The following is a 16,170-nucleotide window of genomic DNA, read 5'->3' as shown; positions in this document are numbered from 1 at the left end:
CCATACCTCATGGCTTCAGGTGTGTTGTAACTGGGCCTCCTTATCGCTCGTCGCCCATGCTATCCAAATTCGGTCGCAGATATTTAACCAGGTTAGCGACACTTTATTGAAAAATACAGAACCATGTAGTACAGGCTTCTTATGTATATGCAGGGAATGACTCTCCTTGTGGTACACCGGGTGTCTGCATCAATTCACCCTAGAATGTTATATTACTTGACGGTTCCTTTGGGAATCCACCAAAATATATCTCAGAAAAACATAGTTGGAATCTTTCCCTTTCAGTCTTTATACTATATTTACTATTCAGTGTCCAACCTGTGCGCCATTCATCAACTTCTTGATCAAGATGGCGACGAACGAAGTGCCCCACACGGATTTCTACAAGTCAACCTATGTGGCTGAGATGCTCAATTCAGTGAACTCTCTTGATTGGGACGGCTATGAGGATCACACCGTGTTTTGGAATGCTCTAAAGGACATTCTTCACATTGGCAAATCGGAGCACAACGCAGACCGCATTGTCGTCTTGGACGTAGCAACTGGCCCAGGCCGCGTTCTTCGCAATCTAGCAAACTACGCCAGCAAACAAGGCGAAGATCTGACCCAAGTCGACCTTATTGGGCTGGACAGTTCTCCCGCAATGTTGGAAGAAGCCCAAAAGGAGACCTCCAAGATTTCTGGCGTCGGGTCCGTTCAGTGGTTGTTGGGAGACGCTAATAACCTTCTTGCTCAGCCATCTCTGAGTTCACTGAAACATCAGTTGGATCTCGTGACCTTCGCAGATGGGTGTATTGGGTATCTATACCAGCCAGGAGAAACAGAAACATTTTGCTCCCATGTCGCTCAGTTGCTACGCCCAGATAGTGGACGGGCATTTATCGCCCTTTTCGAATACCAAGTTACCGAAGCCTACAAAAATGGGCAGAAACCGAGTATATATGACGAATCAATGGATGCAATGGACCAGCGAAGCGGAGATCAATCTGTTGTGTTCACTGTCAAGTCGCTGCATTTCAGCGAACGTGTTGAGAATGGTACTCACATCATGGATCATAAGACTGCCATTATGAAGAAAGATGAGCAAGGCAATGAGATTCTTTTAGAGACCAATGAATATCACCATAAGAATCGGGTGTGGGGAACTGAAGAGTTTGTTCAAATGGCGGGAAAAGCAGGCTTGGAGTTGGTGGAGATGAAAAGACTCCCAAAATTATATATGTTTAGCTTCAAGGTCCCTAGTGAGGCTAATCCTGGTCCTAATTAAGTACGTCTTCCAGGGAGGCTGTTCAACCATTTGTTTTTTGAGCTCTTGAAAATATCTTTTGTACGGAACAAATTATATCTTGCTTCTGATAGAAATAGGAATTTATGGTATATCTATGAAACATACATAAGCGCCCAGTTTGACACATAGCGAAGCACAGAGAAGCATTTTAAGAAAACCCCTGTCAGACGAGATGAGACGAGACTAGTACCAGTGAGAATTGGGGCTTAGGGCCGAAAATCCCCCAGCGTTCCTATTCTGAACGCTTCCGAAATCCGAAACACTGATCAGTACTTGCAGTAGCGGATTTCCCCATTTCCTTGCTTCCCCATTTCATTTTAGCGCCCACTCCTAGACGCCTTTTGCTCACAGTGTAGAACTGAGTAGAACATGGAGGTGAGTAGCCCGTAGAAATGATCTTAATAAAATGCAACACGCTAGTCCCATTAATGTGCCACCCTCACTCATAAAATTCTCCCATTGTACCTTCAAATACCACTGAAATCATCAACGTGACCATCTATCCTGATAAACTTCCTGCAATTAACTGCGCGAAACAGAACCTGCTACTTAGCCTGCCGATTACTATTATATCTCATGTTCCAAATTCATAACTAAGAATACTGTGCCTACTGGGCCCTGGCCTCACGGTCTCCTAACCAGGCTTTAGAGGAATAAAAGTGCAAGGGTAATTAAAAGGATTTACTTCATAATCGATCTGCGCTGGATCAGGTACCACTCTGAAGAAACCCTTGTTCAGGACGTAAGAAAAAGAACCACTTCTCACCCCAATATTGCACGGCTGTGCCTGGAGTCATACAGTCTGCAATGACAACCAGCTTAGCTGCAAATTTTTGATAGTTGTACAATCTTCTGCATCTTGCAAGAATCATCTGAGCACAGCAGGATCGTATATGTATATAGCTCCATAGCGACGTCACTGCCTGTTGTCTAGAGTAGGGTGAGCCGCATCCAGGAGACCAACTTGAAGACATAAATAGTTTTTCTTTGGATATATTCTTCATTATCGCAACCACCTTCCAATAAATATATTCGAACACCTTCAATCGGACGACGTACGCGTCCAGACCTTATTTCAAAGCAATGGCAATCTCACAGGACACCGTGACGGATTACTATGATTCTCCTTACCTGGCTGAGAATTATGAACTCCAGGAGACTTATCCTGGAGCATCTCGCGATGTTGATGTTCACTGGAAAACTATCTCGCAAATTCGGAAGCTCAAGATTGCCAACAACGAGCCGGAATCGGTGGTAGTCCTTGATGTGGGCAGCGGCACGGGTCGTATTCTCGAGGGATTAGATCGCCTCGCGACTAAATCTCCCGGATCTCTCACAGAGAGCACATTTATCGGACTCGATCAATCCCAGCATATGGTCGACTTCGCGAAGCAGAAAAACACCTGCCTCACCCAGTTTCGCAAGGTCTCATGGATTTGTGACCAAGCAACGGACCTTGCTCAGGCCCTAGCTACGTCTGAGGGCAAGGATGCCAAAGTGGATCTTCTGGTCATCGCGATCGGCACCATTTCACACTTCACCAAGCCCGGAGAAGCGCAACAGGTTTTCAACCATGTTGCATCGGTTCTCCGGCCCCATACTGGGAGAGCCTGCATTTCGGCTCTCTTCATGGACGACTGGTCGACTTGGGACGAGGCCGAGCATGAAGGCATGTCAGCGGAAGTGAAAGATTATCCAAGCAAGATTTTCCCAGAGACAATTTATCGAAATTCTATCTCAGGATATGAAGAGGATGGCAAACTTAATACCACGAAATGCAAGGTTGAGGTTATTCAAAAGAGTCCAGATGGTGAAGAGAAGGTGATCCAAACAATGAGCACCCTGTTCAAACTTCGTACCTGGACTGAAGAGGAGTTTTTGTCGGACATTAAAGCTGCCGGGTTGAATGTACTGGATAAGGATACGAACGGGATGGATACTATTTTTATACTCGGAACCAGCTGAGACTGCATTGGGCAATTACAGTGATTACGACTTCGTAGTATGGCTGGAAAGAAGAAAAGGATAGTTAACTTTATAGGCTGAATTTAGTACCTATTGGGATAACGTACTTCCACAAGTAGCATTCTTGGGCGTAATGCCATCAAATTTTGTTACCATCAAAGATTATGGAAAGGAAATGATTTAAGGTTGTCCGTTGCCTGGAGAAAATATTTGTCTTCAAATTCTACCTAAATTCTGAAGAAATAATATCAGCAACACAACTATTCAATTTATCTTCTCTTTCTAACCACCGTGGAATCTCTCTTCTGGCCTTGTTCTGACCTTGATAGCTCCATGGATAGACATGCAAGGGTGAATAACCGGCCCTTACATTCATTTTTATAAAAATACAAGGGTCCGTAACCCACACGAATAATACCACCGGGTTCGAACTTCGCTCATGAATTAACTTGGCCGCGCTTTCTTTGGGATCTTTGGAAATATTGGGGGTTTACAAATGATGATTCAGCTAGTTGGGAGATCATGGTAGAAATATTCATATGGATGGCGGATCCTCGCAAAGCGAGATTGAGGGTCTGTAATTTTCGTAAAGCGTGGCTTTGCAGATCCAGATCAGCTTTCTACAGAGAAGGACAGAAGAAGTAAAAAGCGATGTGCTTCGACGGAGGAGGGAAGATGAAAAAGAGAAAAAAAGCAAATCAGTGCTAGCAATAAATTTCGATCCAAGCAGACTTCAGTTTTCACTGAGTCCCTAGCTCATTTGCAATGAGGTACCAAATGTAAGAAAGGTAATCTAATGTTTTTTTTGGATATTTGAGGTAGAATCTCGCATGAGAGCTGATGGCTGCATATGTTTCACAGGTGCTTTTGGATCAGGATTGCAGCTGGTACAAAGCGACTACGTAATGCTTGTGCTCGTCTATACTTTGTCCGCCCTCCATAATCTCGACTTGAGAAACTCTGTACGAAATCTATCCTTTTCCCGAGCACCCCCTTTACTGTAGCCGCTATTCACTACGAAAGTTGCATTCAAGTTGACTTACCTTGTTCAGAACAATGACGAGGACTGAAGATGAGTTCAGTAGAGGCGATTTGCTTTACGTGCCCAAGGGTACCTTGAATGCCGCGGCCTTGAACCTGATCGATAGCTGTGTGCACAATCTCATACAGATACATTTTGTCGACCAGCCCGATTCCCCTGCCATTCATAGCTGGGACGGACGCTACACATACGGCGAACTGGATGAGTTGTCCGCAGGTGTGGCATCTCATCTGAGAGCCCAGGGCATCGGTCCGGGTGACTTTGTGCCTCTATTATTCGAAAAGTCCAAATATACCCCGGTTGCGCTTCTTGGAGTTATTCGCACTGGGGCAGCATTTGTACTTCTTGATGCCTCGCAGCCGGAAGATCGACTGAAGGGAATATGTCATGATGTGAATGCCAAGATCCTGATTGCCTCCAGTGAGAAGACCGCCATGGCTGCAAAATTGGCACCAAGGGCCGTGACAGTCAATGCCACACATCTCGCAGCCTGGAAAATAAATGAGCATCCTGATGGAGAATTCATAGCCAGTGTGACACCAAATAGCGCACTCTATGTTGTATTTACCTCTGGCTCAACAGGGAGACCCAAGGGTGTGGTCATGGAGCACTCGGCATTCTGTACGAGTGCTCTAACCACAGGGCTTGCATTTGGGTTGAACAGAAAGTCAAGGGTCCTTCAGTTCTCATCTTATGCTTGGGATGCCTCCATCACGGACCACTTGGTTACGCTGATTCTTGGGGGGTGCGTTTGCATCCCGTCTGATTCTCAAAGAAAAGGCGACCTCTCTTCATTGGTGGATGATTTACAGTGTACCTGGGTGGGAACCACGCCATCCGTTGCTCGATTGCTTGACCCAGAGCGTGTCCCAAGTCTTCAGGTTCTCGCCCTCGGTGGAGAGGCATTGTCTTCCGAGCTCATTCGAACGTGGTATCCACGTTTCAAAGTGGTCCAGGGATATGGCCCAGCTGAATGTGCAGTTGCGGTATCGGTCCATTCATCCATGAGCGACAGCACCCCTCCTAACAATATCGGGCATGTTACATGTGCTATTGGCTGGGTGGTTGACCCAAATGACCACAACATCCTTCTCCCGCTTGGAGAGAAGGGTGAGCTGATTGTTCAAGGCCCAAATGTTGGTCGGGGCTATCTCGGACGTGCAAAGGAGGCAAAATCCTCGTTCCTCGACCCCCCCGAGTGGCTTTATAGACATGGAAAGATATCCTATGGGCGATTATACAAGACTGGTGATATCGTCCAGTATTCTCCAGATGGATCACTGCGTTTCTTCGGTCGAGCAGACAACCAAGTGAAGATCCATGGACAGCGCGTTGAGTTGGGAGAGATTGAAAGCAAGCTAAAGCAGGCCCTCAGGGAGCAATCTACGACCGTGGTGGAGTTAATCCATCGGAAGAATGACTTGTCTCCGATACTTGTCGGATTTGTCTACAGAGAGACTCAAAATCCAGTGCAGCAGCCTAGCCAACACCCCCGCGGGCTCTTTCTACTCCCAGATGCTAAATCCCAGACGGATGCTCGCAGAGCACATGCTTCCTTGTCGGCTGTACTTCCTTCGTATATGATACCATCGGACCTATTTTTCATTTCCCATATTCCAATGACACGAACGGACAAGGCTGACCGTCGGAAAATTCGAACCTATGCGGAATCCCTTTCAGCTGAAGATCGCAGAATCTATGGTACGCTCCTCAGTCAGACCAAGAACGTGCCTTCCTCGCCTGAAGAACAGTCCCTGCTATATATTTGGGCCTCGATCTTGAAGTTGAATCCTGATCAGATCGGCGTCGAGGACAATTTCTTTCACCTGGGTGGTACGTCTATGTCTGCCATGAGCCTCACTAGCGTGTCTCATAAGAGAGGGCTCCCAAATTTCTCGCCGTTGTTAGTCTTCAAGCACCCAACGATCCGGGCGATGGCAAGAGAATTGAAAAAGCCCGGGGCATTAAACTCTTCTGTTGGGACGTCAACATCATCGAGCTACCACCTAAAGCAATCTATCGTGCATAATCTTGCATGCTATGGTCCTCTGAAAGGCAAGGACATCATGGGCGATGTTGTCCCTGTAACAGAGTTTCAGAAGGAGTGCCTCCAGGGACGGCCATTGTTTCTGACATTAGAGATACCTCCAGTCAATCACGGGCGATTAGAAAATGCATGGAATGCTGTCCAACAGAAACATGCCGTCCTCCGCTCTGTCTACCTTTCCTACGAGGGGGTAACATATCAAGCATTCCTGCGGCAACTTACTACCACAATTCCGATATCCAACTGTGACGGACGACCACTGGTTGAATTTGTCGCGGAGTTTTGCAAAAAGACTGGTCTAGAGCAAATCCCAGAGGGCAACTTATACTGGCGTATATGGCGAATTGATGGTCCCGAGAGCAGTGCTCTTGTTCTGAGGACTCATCATGCTCAATTCGATCCAGTAGCTGTTGGGGTTCTCTTGAATGACTTTGTTGCGGCATATGAAGGCCCCTTGAAGCCTGCCCAGATCGACTTCCCGGAGTACATGAGTCGCCGTTTACAGCAGAATGGATCTCCCCAGGCTCTGGAATTTTGGGGGAGTTTCTACGAGGGTCGAAAATTCCCGTTCTCCACGGTATTAGTGGCCAATCTCCAGCGGCTCATGAGCCTTACTATCTGAGTAAGACTCTCGCGTCTATGACGCCTCCTGTCGGAATTACGCCAAGCATGATAATGCGTGCTGCCTGGGCCCTTGTCTTATCTCAGCGCACTGAAAGCGACGACATTGTTTTCGGGGAGGTTGTGCATGGGAGAAGCTTCCCCGCCGAAGGTGTCAGCGAAGTAGTCGGGTGCACCGTCGGAGTCTGCCCCATGCGCATACAGATTTCTCGAGTCACAACGGCCAAGGAACTTCTTCTTCAATGTAAAGAGAGATACATTGAAAGAGTCCCCTATGAGACCGTTGACATGAAAGTAATTGCGCGCCAATGCACATCATGGGGACAATATCAGCTAAGTAGTATTGTGATGGGCGAAGAGTTTGATGTGACACCTCGCATAACATTGGATGGGAGAGAATGCCCACATAAATATCATTATCCGGAGGGTACTGAGGATGAGATGAAAGAAGTCTATCTTTGGCTCGCTGATGAGGGTGAAGGCCTAAGTCTTGCCATGTACATACCACGGAATTTGTCCATGCCACAGTATGCTGGGGAGAGCTTCATACGCACAGTGGTGCAGATCATGGAGAAATTGTCCGCCTCCCCTGATCTGCCTTTGTCTGAGATAATGTTGTGATTAGTAGGCTCATTTTTGGGTTAAATTTGTACTTTTTCGGTCAAATTTCTACAGTCTATTTATAGTCGAACTGTATATGTCCCATGAAATTCCTCTAGATTTGTTACTAAATATTTTGCAAAATTAGACATCATTTAGTCCTTTTCGGTCAAATTTCTTGTTACAAGCCTACGCTTATACATCAATCTTCGATTGATATCGTATGTTCAAGTTACAAGAAGTGCTACCAAAACATGCATTATCGTGTATTATATGTAGCTATTGAAGAGCGGTGATTAGAGGCAGTTTGTCCAGTAGACTGTTAAAAGTAGGGAATGGAACCCAATATGGCTTGTGACACAGAAGATACCGGCTGGATGGAAGGTAGGGGTAACAAGCTGCAATCGGTCTTTACAGAGAAAAGAAATATTTATGTACAAATATGCAGTACGATATTATTCAGACCAACAGACGTGGTACCGTAGCCCTTGTCCAGCGCGGAGCAAAAAGCCGATTGCTGAAAAACTCAACAATATTGCAGGAAGTACTGAATGTTTGGTGAAGAAGTGGGGATATTACAATCATGTAGGATAATGTAATAAATTCTCTATTCCCACTAGGAGGATAAGTACGTATATATATTGACTTGGCATGTGCGAAATAACTCAGCTTTGCTGTTGTGGCACCTGAACTGCAGAAAAATAGGACCGTAATTGACGGAACATGAGCTAGATTTTTCATAGTGTTTTCTCCTCCCCCTTGCATCGTCGAAGTCTCTGATAGGTGCATTGATAGGCCGTGTGCCTGAACTAGTTGTGGCCACATTACACATACTTCCCCACCACCATACTAGATTAACGCGACATTATAGAATGGCTTGTTTTCTCAGTTTTCATGCCTCAGGTGAACCCACCAAGTCTTATACGCTGGATAACCATATAACTCATCGGAAGTCCTTGAGTAAATCTACAACCTATGTATGTGGCTGACCAGTGACTGCTTATTGGGTGCATTGTACCCATAAGAATCAGAAAATGGATCGAAAACAAATGCCAAGTGGAAATGACTCATTCTTTCAAGATTCATTGTGTCGAGAACCAACTGAGATCTCCACAATTGATTTTGCCGATTTCCAATCCGGTACTGTTGAGCAGCGGAGAGCGATTGGGACTGCCATTGCCGATGCCTTTCAGCGACAGGGATTTCTCAAACTAGTCAATCATGGTATTTCGCGCCAGATAGTGGAACAGCTCTTCGAATGGGTATGAACACATCGAAAACTGCACCTTTCTGCGTTGAAAATATGACATCTAAACTCTCATTATTACTGCCAGAGTAAGCGATTTTTCTCCTTACCAGATACGGTTAAACAGAGAGCCATACATCCTCCCGGGCCAATTCCACATCGAGGCTGGACCGGCGTGGGTATTGAAAATACATCTATCTTTGGGGGACAGGAGAAACATGGAATGGTTTTGAAGGATTTTAAAGTGAGTATTATAGACCCACAACGGAAACGAACCAAACTCCTCAGCATTGCCCGCAGGAATCCTTCGATCAAGGCTCTGCCCAGGACCAACTATATGATAATATTTGGATTCCTGAATCAGACCTACCTGGATTTCGCTCTTTCATGGAGAAATACTATCTCATTTGCTACCGTTGCCAGCTCCAAATCCTCGAAGCCCTCGAAATTGGCCTCGACCTGCCACCCACGACCCTAACCAAGCGCCATGACCAACAAGAGAATGAGATGCGACTTGCACATTATCCAGCCGTCCCCATGGCCAATTTGCTCCCTGATGCGAACGGCACCCGAATCGCCAAGCATACGGATTTTGGCAGCATCACACTTCTTTTCCAGGACTCAGTGGGTGGATTGGAAATCGAGAATCCGGCTTTCCCGGGCCAATATGACCCAGTGATATCGACGAAGATCGATGAGATGATCGTCAACCTGGGCGATTGTCTTCAGCGCTGGAGTAATGATCGGCTGCGGTCCACGCGGCACCGAGTGCACATTGCTCAGCAGGATATCCAGCTTCAGTCCTCAGAGCTGCCAGCTCGATTCTCAGTCGCGTATTTTGCCAAACCGAACAGGACTAGTTCGGTGAAGTCGTTGCCTGAGATGTGTGGAGAAGGTGAAGTTCCGCGGTATGAGGATCTGACGGCGGGGGAGTTTTTGTTGCAGCGGTCGTGGACTGGGTATGGTGTTGCTGGTTAGACAAGTCGGAACACATCGGTTTCCCATCGCAAGCATTGAGATTAATGAATTATAAATTTAAATTTCGACGAGTTTATGTCCTTAGATTTGTTCACTGGACGCCGTGCTGAACACCGGATCGAAAATTAACTTGAATCCATAACTATCCGAATCTTATTATAAATCCGCTGATCTACTTTTGCAACCGATCATAACACGCCGCAAATAGTCCAGATTAATTGAATAGCCCGAAAAAGAAGATACAATCACCTGCACAGCTTACTGTCGCAAGACTAGGTCATATCCTTGATCACGGCTGCGAGCTCACTCAGCCGAGGAGCGGTGAAAATGTCCGCGACAGTAAACGAAAGCTTCTTTTTCCGGGCCACTGAGACTAACTGCATGGCAGCAATGGACTCTCCCCCGATCCGAAAGAAAGAACTGTCTGCATGGATGGTACTTGCCTCGATTCCCAGGACAGTGGCCCAAAGATCTTGGAGGCGCTTTTCCATGAACGTGGATGGCGCGCGAAGAGATTTGCCGTGAGATTGCAATCCGGCCAGCGCCTCAAGAGTATGAGTGTTGCCAAAGATTCGCAAGGCTCGCCGGTCAACTTTGTTGGTTGTTGTGGTTGGGATCTTCGTGATTGGGATGTAGGCGCCTGGAAGCATGCTGCAGGTAATGAGTATGTTTGCATGGAGACCGACCAAAGATCGCAAAGTACATACTATTGAGGTACACAATTCGAGAGCTTCTCTTCTGTCCCTTGAATGACGCATGCCAGATCCGTCAGGATGTTTTCCTCAGACATCATTCCTTCCTTATTATTCCGTAGGCCAACAAAAACGGCAAGAATGGCATTCTTGCCGTTCTGTGGTGTGATAATCTCCGCTGCTATCTCGTCCCAAAGATCTGGGCGTTGGAGATGAGCACGAACATGATATTCAACCTCGGCCAGTTCCACTCGCTGACCGCGAAGCTTGACCATGCCGTCCTTGCGATTCAGAAAGTCCAGCGATCCGTCAGAATTATACCGAAAAAGGTCCCCTGTTCGATATAGTCTTCCTTGCCGACCCAAGTGCCCTCGAGCGCCCCGGAGAAGCCACGGTGGGTTTTTGATGTATGCGGCGGCAGTCTTCTCAGGATTCCCCAAGTACCCTTGGGAGACGGTAGGGCCCTCTATGAGCAATTCGCCGACGGTTCCGATTCCGGCCAGCCGATCTGGATCATTAGGCTGTACAAGCCAGGTCTTTGCACCAAAAGGGTGGCCAACATGGTAGTTGCGGCTGTCGCTGTTCAGTCGGGTAAAGGAGAGCGCTTGAGCGCATTCAGCCGGGCCGTATATTCCCACAATGGTCTCCGTCTGCGTCCAACGGCAGACCTCTGCGCGTGTGATTGGCTCTCCTCCCATCGCTAGCGTACGGAGACTTGGAATCGCAGACGGTCTCACGGATCGAGCCACGGACGGCGTCAGATAGGCATAATTGCAATTCATCCGGTTGAAGGCACCATCGATATCGTTGCGCCGCTCCCATTCGGAAGGAATGCAAAGACAGCCACCACAGATCAGAGTGTGTAAGGTGTTGGACCAGGACACATCGAAACTGTATGAGACGAAATCAAAAACTCGCGATGTTCCTCGAATATGAAGTATGTCCTCTTGGTGAATGGAGGCTGAGGAAAAGTTTTGATGTTGTGTCAACACACCTTTAGGAGTGCCTGTGGAACCGCTAGTGAAGACAACTATTGAAATGACGTGGAGTCAGCATAGCTCATACGGGATGGGTGCTCGCAGACAAAGAGTATCTAACCATATAGGACATCGGTGGGATGAACCTGGGGCAAAGGGGCTAATTGGAGGCTTTGGGACCAGCCTGAAAGATGATCGCGGTCTATCACCATCACATCCGCGTCACTCAGGTGGGCTGCCAGCTCTGCGTTGATGGCTGAGGCTAGAACAACCAAGGGGCTGACCTGGTTGACAATCGACCGTAGACGTGATTCAGGTTGGGTCACGTCCATCGAGACACAGGCCGCTCCAGACTTCATCACTGCCAGGGCGGCGACGGGGTGCCACATGGATTTTTCGAAACAGAGAGGAATTATGGCCCCAGACCCCACTTCCCGAGCAATCAGCAGGGAGGCGAGATAGGTAGACAAGTTGTCCAGTTCGGCATATGTCAAATTGCCATCCCAGGAGCATACTGCTGGGGCCTGAGGCTGTCGTTTGATGGTTTTACCAATCAGGTCGTGGACGCACTCAGGTACGGCACTAGGCAGAGGCGAATTCCAACCCCAAAGCTCGTCGATTTCGCGTGGAGAGATGGTCTCAACGGCATCAACCGACTGAGTTTGAAGCGTGCAGATCTGGCGCACAACATGTTCAAACTGTCCTGTAATACGCTCCATCTGTTCCGAATCCACGATCTTGGAATCGAAGGTGACCTTCAAGCGGAGACTGCCAGCCTTAGTCAATTGGCAGATAATCATGACGGCATTTGGGTTCGATTCCACAAGAGCCCTGTTTGTTGTCGCCATACCCGTTTGCATTTCAAATGGTCCGTTGTGTGTGTCGAGTACATGGTCATAATCCGAGGGTTGGACGACGAGAAGAGTGTTGAAACGGCTCCCACGATCGGTATTTGCATCGATCCGACGGATGTCCAGAAGCTCTGTCTGTTCGTACGCAATCATATCAATAGATTGTTTCTGCACATCTTGAAGCAGCCGCTCAACACTCTGTTTAGAATCGAATTTGACTCGGACCGGCACCGCGTTGATCAAAGGTGCAATTATGCTTTCGACTCCCGGCAAGGACATTTGTCGTCCTGTAACTATAGCTCCGAACACAACATCATCTGTGTCTGTATAGCGCGCAGTAAGGATCGCCCAGGCAGTTCGAAGAACTATGCAGTAATATGCATCAGTCTAATCGCATAACAAAGGAACATATAAGGCCTGGTGACTTACTGGTAGAGGGAGTGGCGTCTAGATTTGGCCATTGAAAGTCAGCAAGATCGCACTCCACTACACAATCAGCGCGAGGCTTGTAATTCGGATGGGGCAATGCTGGGAATGAAATTGCTTCGGATTCGGAGAATTGCTGGCGCCAGAAACCCTTTGCTTCCTCTCGATCGGTCTTCATTATATGTTTAATAAACGCCTGAAAAGGGACCACCGGTTTCTGCTTGACTTTTCCAGCATATACCTTTGATACCTCCTCGAGAAGCAAGTTCATTGAGTAGCCGTCATGTGTGGCATGATGTTGGGTGAGGACACAGTAGTGGCACCCGGTCCCGGTATTTTCAATTAGTGCGAGCCGCGTGAGAGGTGTTGACAGGCCCATATATTTTCTCAAGTCCTGCTCAAGATACGCTTCCAAATCGTCACTCATCTCCCATTGCAGGGGCTCGTTCACAAGTACCTGAAGAAGCCCTTCGGCTGGGATGTTGACGATGCGACAGGAAAGAATTGGGGCAACCGTCCGGCTAACTTCTTCCCAGGCTCGAAACAGGCATTCGAAATCAACATCATTTCTGAGAGGGAGTATAAATCGAGCTACATATGAGTTGTCTTGCATTGCAGTCAGGGACAGGAGGGACTTCTGCACACTCGTACAGGGAAATACGTCGCTGATCTGAGAGACGTCGATGTCACATTGCTTAGATATATCGCTGATGATTGAATCAATGGGCGACAGGCCTTTTAAGAGCGAAAAAGGGATCACATCGTAACTGTGTATAACGTCTCCAGATTCCGCGTTGGTCATAATGCTTGCCATTCCTGACAGCGTAGGCGAAGAAAATATATCCTGGACTGTCAAAATAGATCCCTGCTCGCGAGCCAATGCGGCCAGTCGCATAGCAGAAATGGAATCTCCACCGAGACGCAGGAAACTGCTCTCTGTGCCGATACGGCCAGCTGGGACACCCAAAATCGTCGTCCACAACCTCTGAAGAAATCTTTCCGAGATTGTGCGAGGGGCCTGGCCAGTCTTTGAGGCAGTAAATCCTGTTAACTGTTCCAGGGAAAGATTACTACCGATCTCGCGCAGGTGCCTCCGATCCATTTTGCCGTTGACCGTTAAAGTTAAGGTAGGTAGTGATATGAAGGCACCAGGGATCATATATGAAGGCAGTCGGCTTCGCAACGCGGGCTCCAAAGTCACCTGCAAGGTTTTTGCCATATCCTGACTTCCCTGAATAAATAGCACGAGGACTGGTTGTGCCGTACACTTGGGAACGATGACTTCGGCCACCAACTCTGGCACCATCGCGGATGGGATCATATCCGCCATATATTGTCGGCAATGTGATTCTACCTCTGAAAGCTCGATGCGCTGTCCTCGCAATTTGACTTGCGTGTCTTTTCTTCCGATGAAAAGCAGGGTTCCATCAGCGGGATCATACTGGACCATATCCCCAGTTTTGTAAAGTCTACCGGATCTTCCAGGGACCGTGCCATCAGGTGCTCCTGCCAGTAGCCAGGCAGGATCTTGTATAAAAGAAGCGGCTGTCTTGAGCTCGTCACCGAGATAACCTCGGCCAACAAGAGGTCCCTCCAAGTAAAGCTCACCAATGGTACCCACAGGCGCCAGCCGGTCCTCGGGGGATGCCGGATCCACGATCCAGCTTGAAACACCAACAGCCTTGCCGATGCAGGGTCGAGTGTGTATCGAGTCTCGGTTTCGGATATAGATGGTGGCTGGTGTGGCCTCGGCGGGCCCGTACATATTAGATGCATTGGCGCCGGGCCTCCAGCGGCCTAGGTCCTCGCTCGTAACTGCATCCCCCCCGAGATAGATATTTCTCAAGGTGGGAACCCGTGAAACGTCCACTATGCGAGCGACCGACGGCGTCAAGAATACATCTGTTGTCCCGAAGCGATGCAGACTCTCGGTTAATTCACTTTTTTTTTCGTCGTCACTGGGAATGCATAGGGTAGCCCCGGATGATAATGTCTGAAAAATACTCCACCAGACTACATCAAATGAATGCGATGAAAAGTCATAGACACGCGAGGTGCTATTCATCCGAAGGGTCGTTCTCTGATGCACCACTGCGCTGCTGAAATGCCGATGCTCGATGAGACACCCCTTTGGGGTCCCAGTGCTTCCACTAGTAAACACAACATATAATAAATCGGAGGGAGAAACGGCGGGAAGGGTGGGAAAAATGCGAGGGACCCAGTCCTCATGGCCAGCTCCCAGGAGTTCCGAGTCTGCACTTATAACTACCGGGCTGGGAAACCATATGGAACATAATCCTTCTTGAGCACGAGAACAAAGGATCAGTGGAGCCTTTACTTGGTCAAGGATTGCCTGGGCACGGGACTCGGGCAGCGACGATTCTAGCAGAAGCGCGGCGCCTCCTGCCTTCAACACGCCAAACAAGGCGAGCACAACCCACATGGACTTTTCAAAGCAAAGAGGGATGATATCGTTTCTCCGGACACCAAGTTCAATCAGTTCACTGGCAATGGATGTTGACAGATGATCCAACATCCCATAGGTCATTTTGCCGTCCCAAGCTTCAACAGCGATGGCCTCGGGCTGTCTGCGAGCAACCTCCATGATCACGTCATGCATACATCGGTCGATGCTTGGGAACACAGTCGAGTTCCACTGCCAAATCTGGTTGAGGTCTGCGTCGCTCACCGTTGGATCACACTCTCCTTGCGCAAACTCATCCTCTCCTTCACCTAGCTTGAAGACTGTGATATCTCTCAGCTTTGACAAACTGAATTCTTCCGAGCTCAGTCTTTGCATCAGGCATTGTAATAGTCTGCTCATCCCCGAAACCTGGCTTGTCTCGATGGTTCCTGTATCGCAAATGATCCTCGATTCGAAGTTTGAAGCATGTATGTGGCATGCGAATCTGAATTTACCTCCTGCGACAGAATATTCGTCGTGTCCATTCACTGTCAACTGGAAGCATCCTTCGATGTCGAGGAGCACTTGAAAATGGCTTCCTTCTTCGATTTGCTTCAATGGCTCGTGGTCTTTGCCGCTGATCGTCCTAGCAGAAATGTGCTCTAGCATGGTTTCCACCGTCCAGTCCCAATTGAAAATCACATGAACGGGGATATAATGGGAAACACCGCCTTCTGTCTCCTGCACTGATCTCTTTTCCTCAACGATCACGCTGTACATTCCTTCACTGGATTTCATATCGGATGCAACCAGCAAGACGAAGGCAGCGCAAACTACAGATGATAGTTTGCTTTTAGCGCACACGAGCGAAAATGAGATGGAACGACCCCATTCTGAATCTGGTCGCCCATCATGATCCTGTTCCGGAGATGCTAAAGCTGCCGCCTTTTGGCCGAGCCTTCGCTGGGAAGAAATTGGATAAACGGCCGAGTCAACGCATAATACTTTAGTGACTTCACTATCGGAGCCCTCT

At 48.1% G+C, this 16,170-nt stretch overlaps 5 protein-coding genes across 5 annotated transcripts; 4 read left to right on the top strand and 1 right to left on the bottom strand.

The window, feature by feature from the left end:
* Positions 1-349: 349 nt before the first annotated feature.
* Positions 350-1,267, top strand: N7510_005802 (class I SAM-dependent methyltransferase; the record flags this gene model as incomplete). The annotated part of the gene is made up of 1 exon (XM_056977728.1): positions 350-1,267. The coding sequence occupies one exon, from the start codon at positions 350-352 to the stop codon at positions 1,265-1,267; it is 918 nt and encodes a 305-aa protein (XP_056833760.1).
* Positions 1,268-2,371: 1,104 nt separating this feature from the next.
* Positions 2,372-3,253, top strand: N7510_005801 (class I SAM-dependent methyltransferase; the record flags this gene model as incomplete). Its single annotated transcript, XM_056977727.1, has 1 exon — positions 2,372-3,253. One exon carries the CDS (start codon positions 2,372-2,374, stop codon positions 3,251-3,253), a length of 882 nt encoding a protein of 293 aa, XP_056833759.1.
* Positions 3,254-4,309: 1,056 nt separating this feature from the next.
* On the top strand, positions 4,310-7,584 carry N7510_005800 (uncharacterized protein; the record flags this gene model as incomplete). Its single annotated transcript, XM_056977726.1, has 2 exons — positions 4,310-6,919; positions 6,970-7,584. The coding sequence occupies 2 exons, from the start codon at positions 4,310-4,312 to the stop codon at positions 7,582-7,584; spliced, it is 3,225 nt and encodes a 1,074-aa protein (XP_056833758.1).
* A 1,612-nt stretch (positions 7,585-9,196) lies between these two features.
* Positions 9,197-9,787, top strand: N7510_005799 (isopenicillin N synthase; the record flags this gene model as incomplete). Its single annotated transcript, XM_056977725.1, has 1 exon — positions 9,197-9,787. The coding sequence occupies one exon, from the start codon at positions 9,197-9,199 to the stop codon at positions 9,785-9,787; it is 591 nt and encodes a 196-aa protein (XP_056833757.1).
* Positions 9,788-10,059: 272 nt separating this feature from the next.
* N7510_005798 (AMP-dependent synthetase/ligase) lies at positions 10,060-15,935 on the bottom strand (the record flags this gene model as incomplete). Its single annotated transcript, XM_056977724.1, has 4 exons — positions 10,060-10,438; positions 10,495-11,509; positions 11,578-12,672; positions 12,737-15,935. The coding sequence occupies 4 exons, from the start codon at positions 15,933-15,935 to the stop codon at positions 10,060-10,062; spliced, it is 5,688 nt and encodes a 1,895-aa protein (XP_056833756.1).
* Positions 15,936-16,170: the final 235 nt, after the last annotated feature.

The sequence above is a fragment of the Penicillium lagena genome (assembly GCF_028827675.1).
Source record: "Penicillium lagena strain IBT 129212 chromosome Unknown utg000003l_segment0_segment0, whole genome shotgun sequence".
Taxonomy (NCBI): domain Eukaryota; kingdom Fungi; phylum Ascomycota; class Eurotiomycetes; order Eurotiales; family Aspergillaceae; genus Penicillium; species Penicillium lagena.
This window is presented reverse-complemented; position numbering and strand designations above follow the sequence as displayed.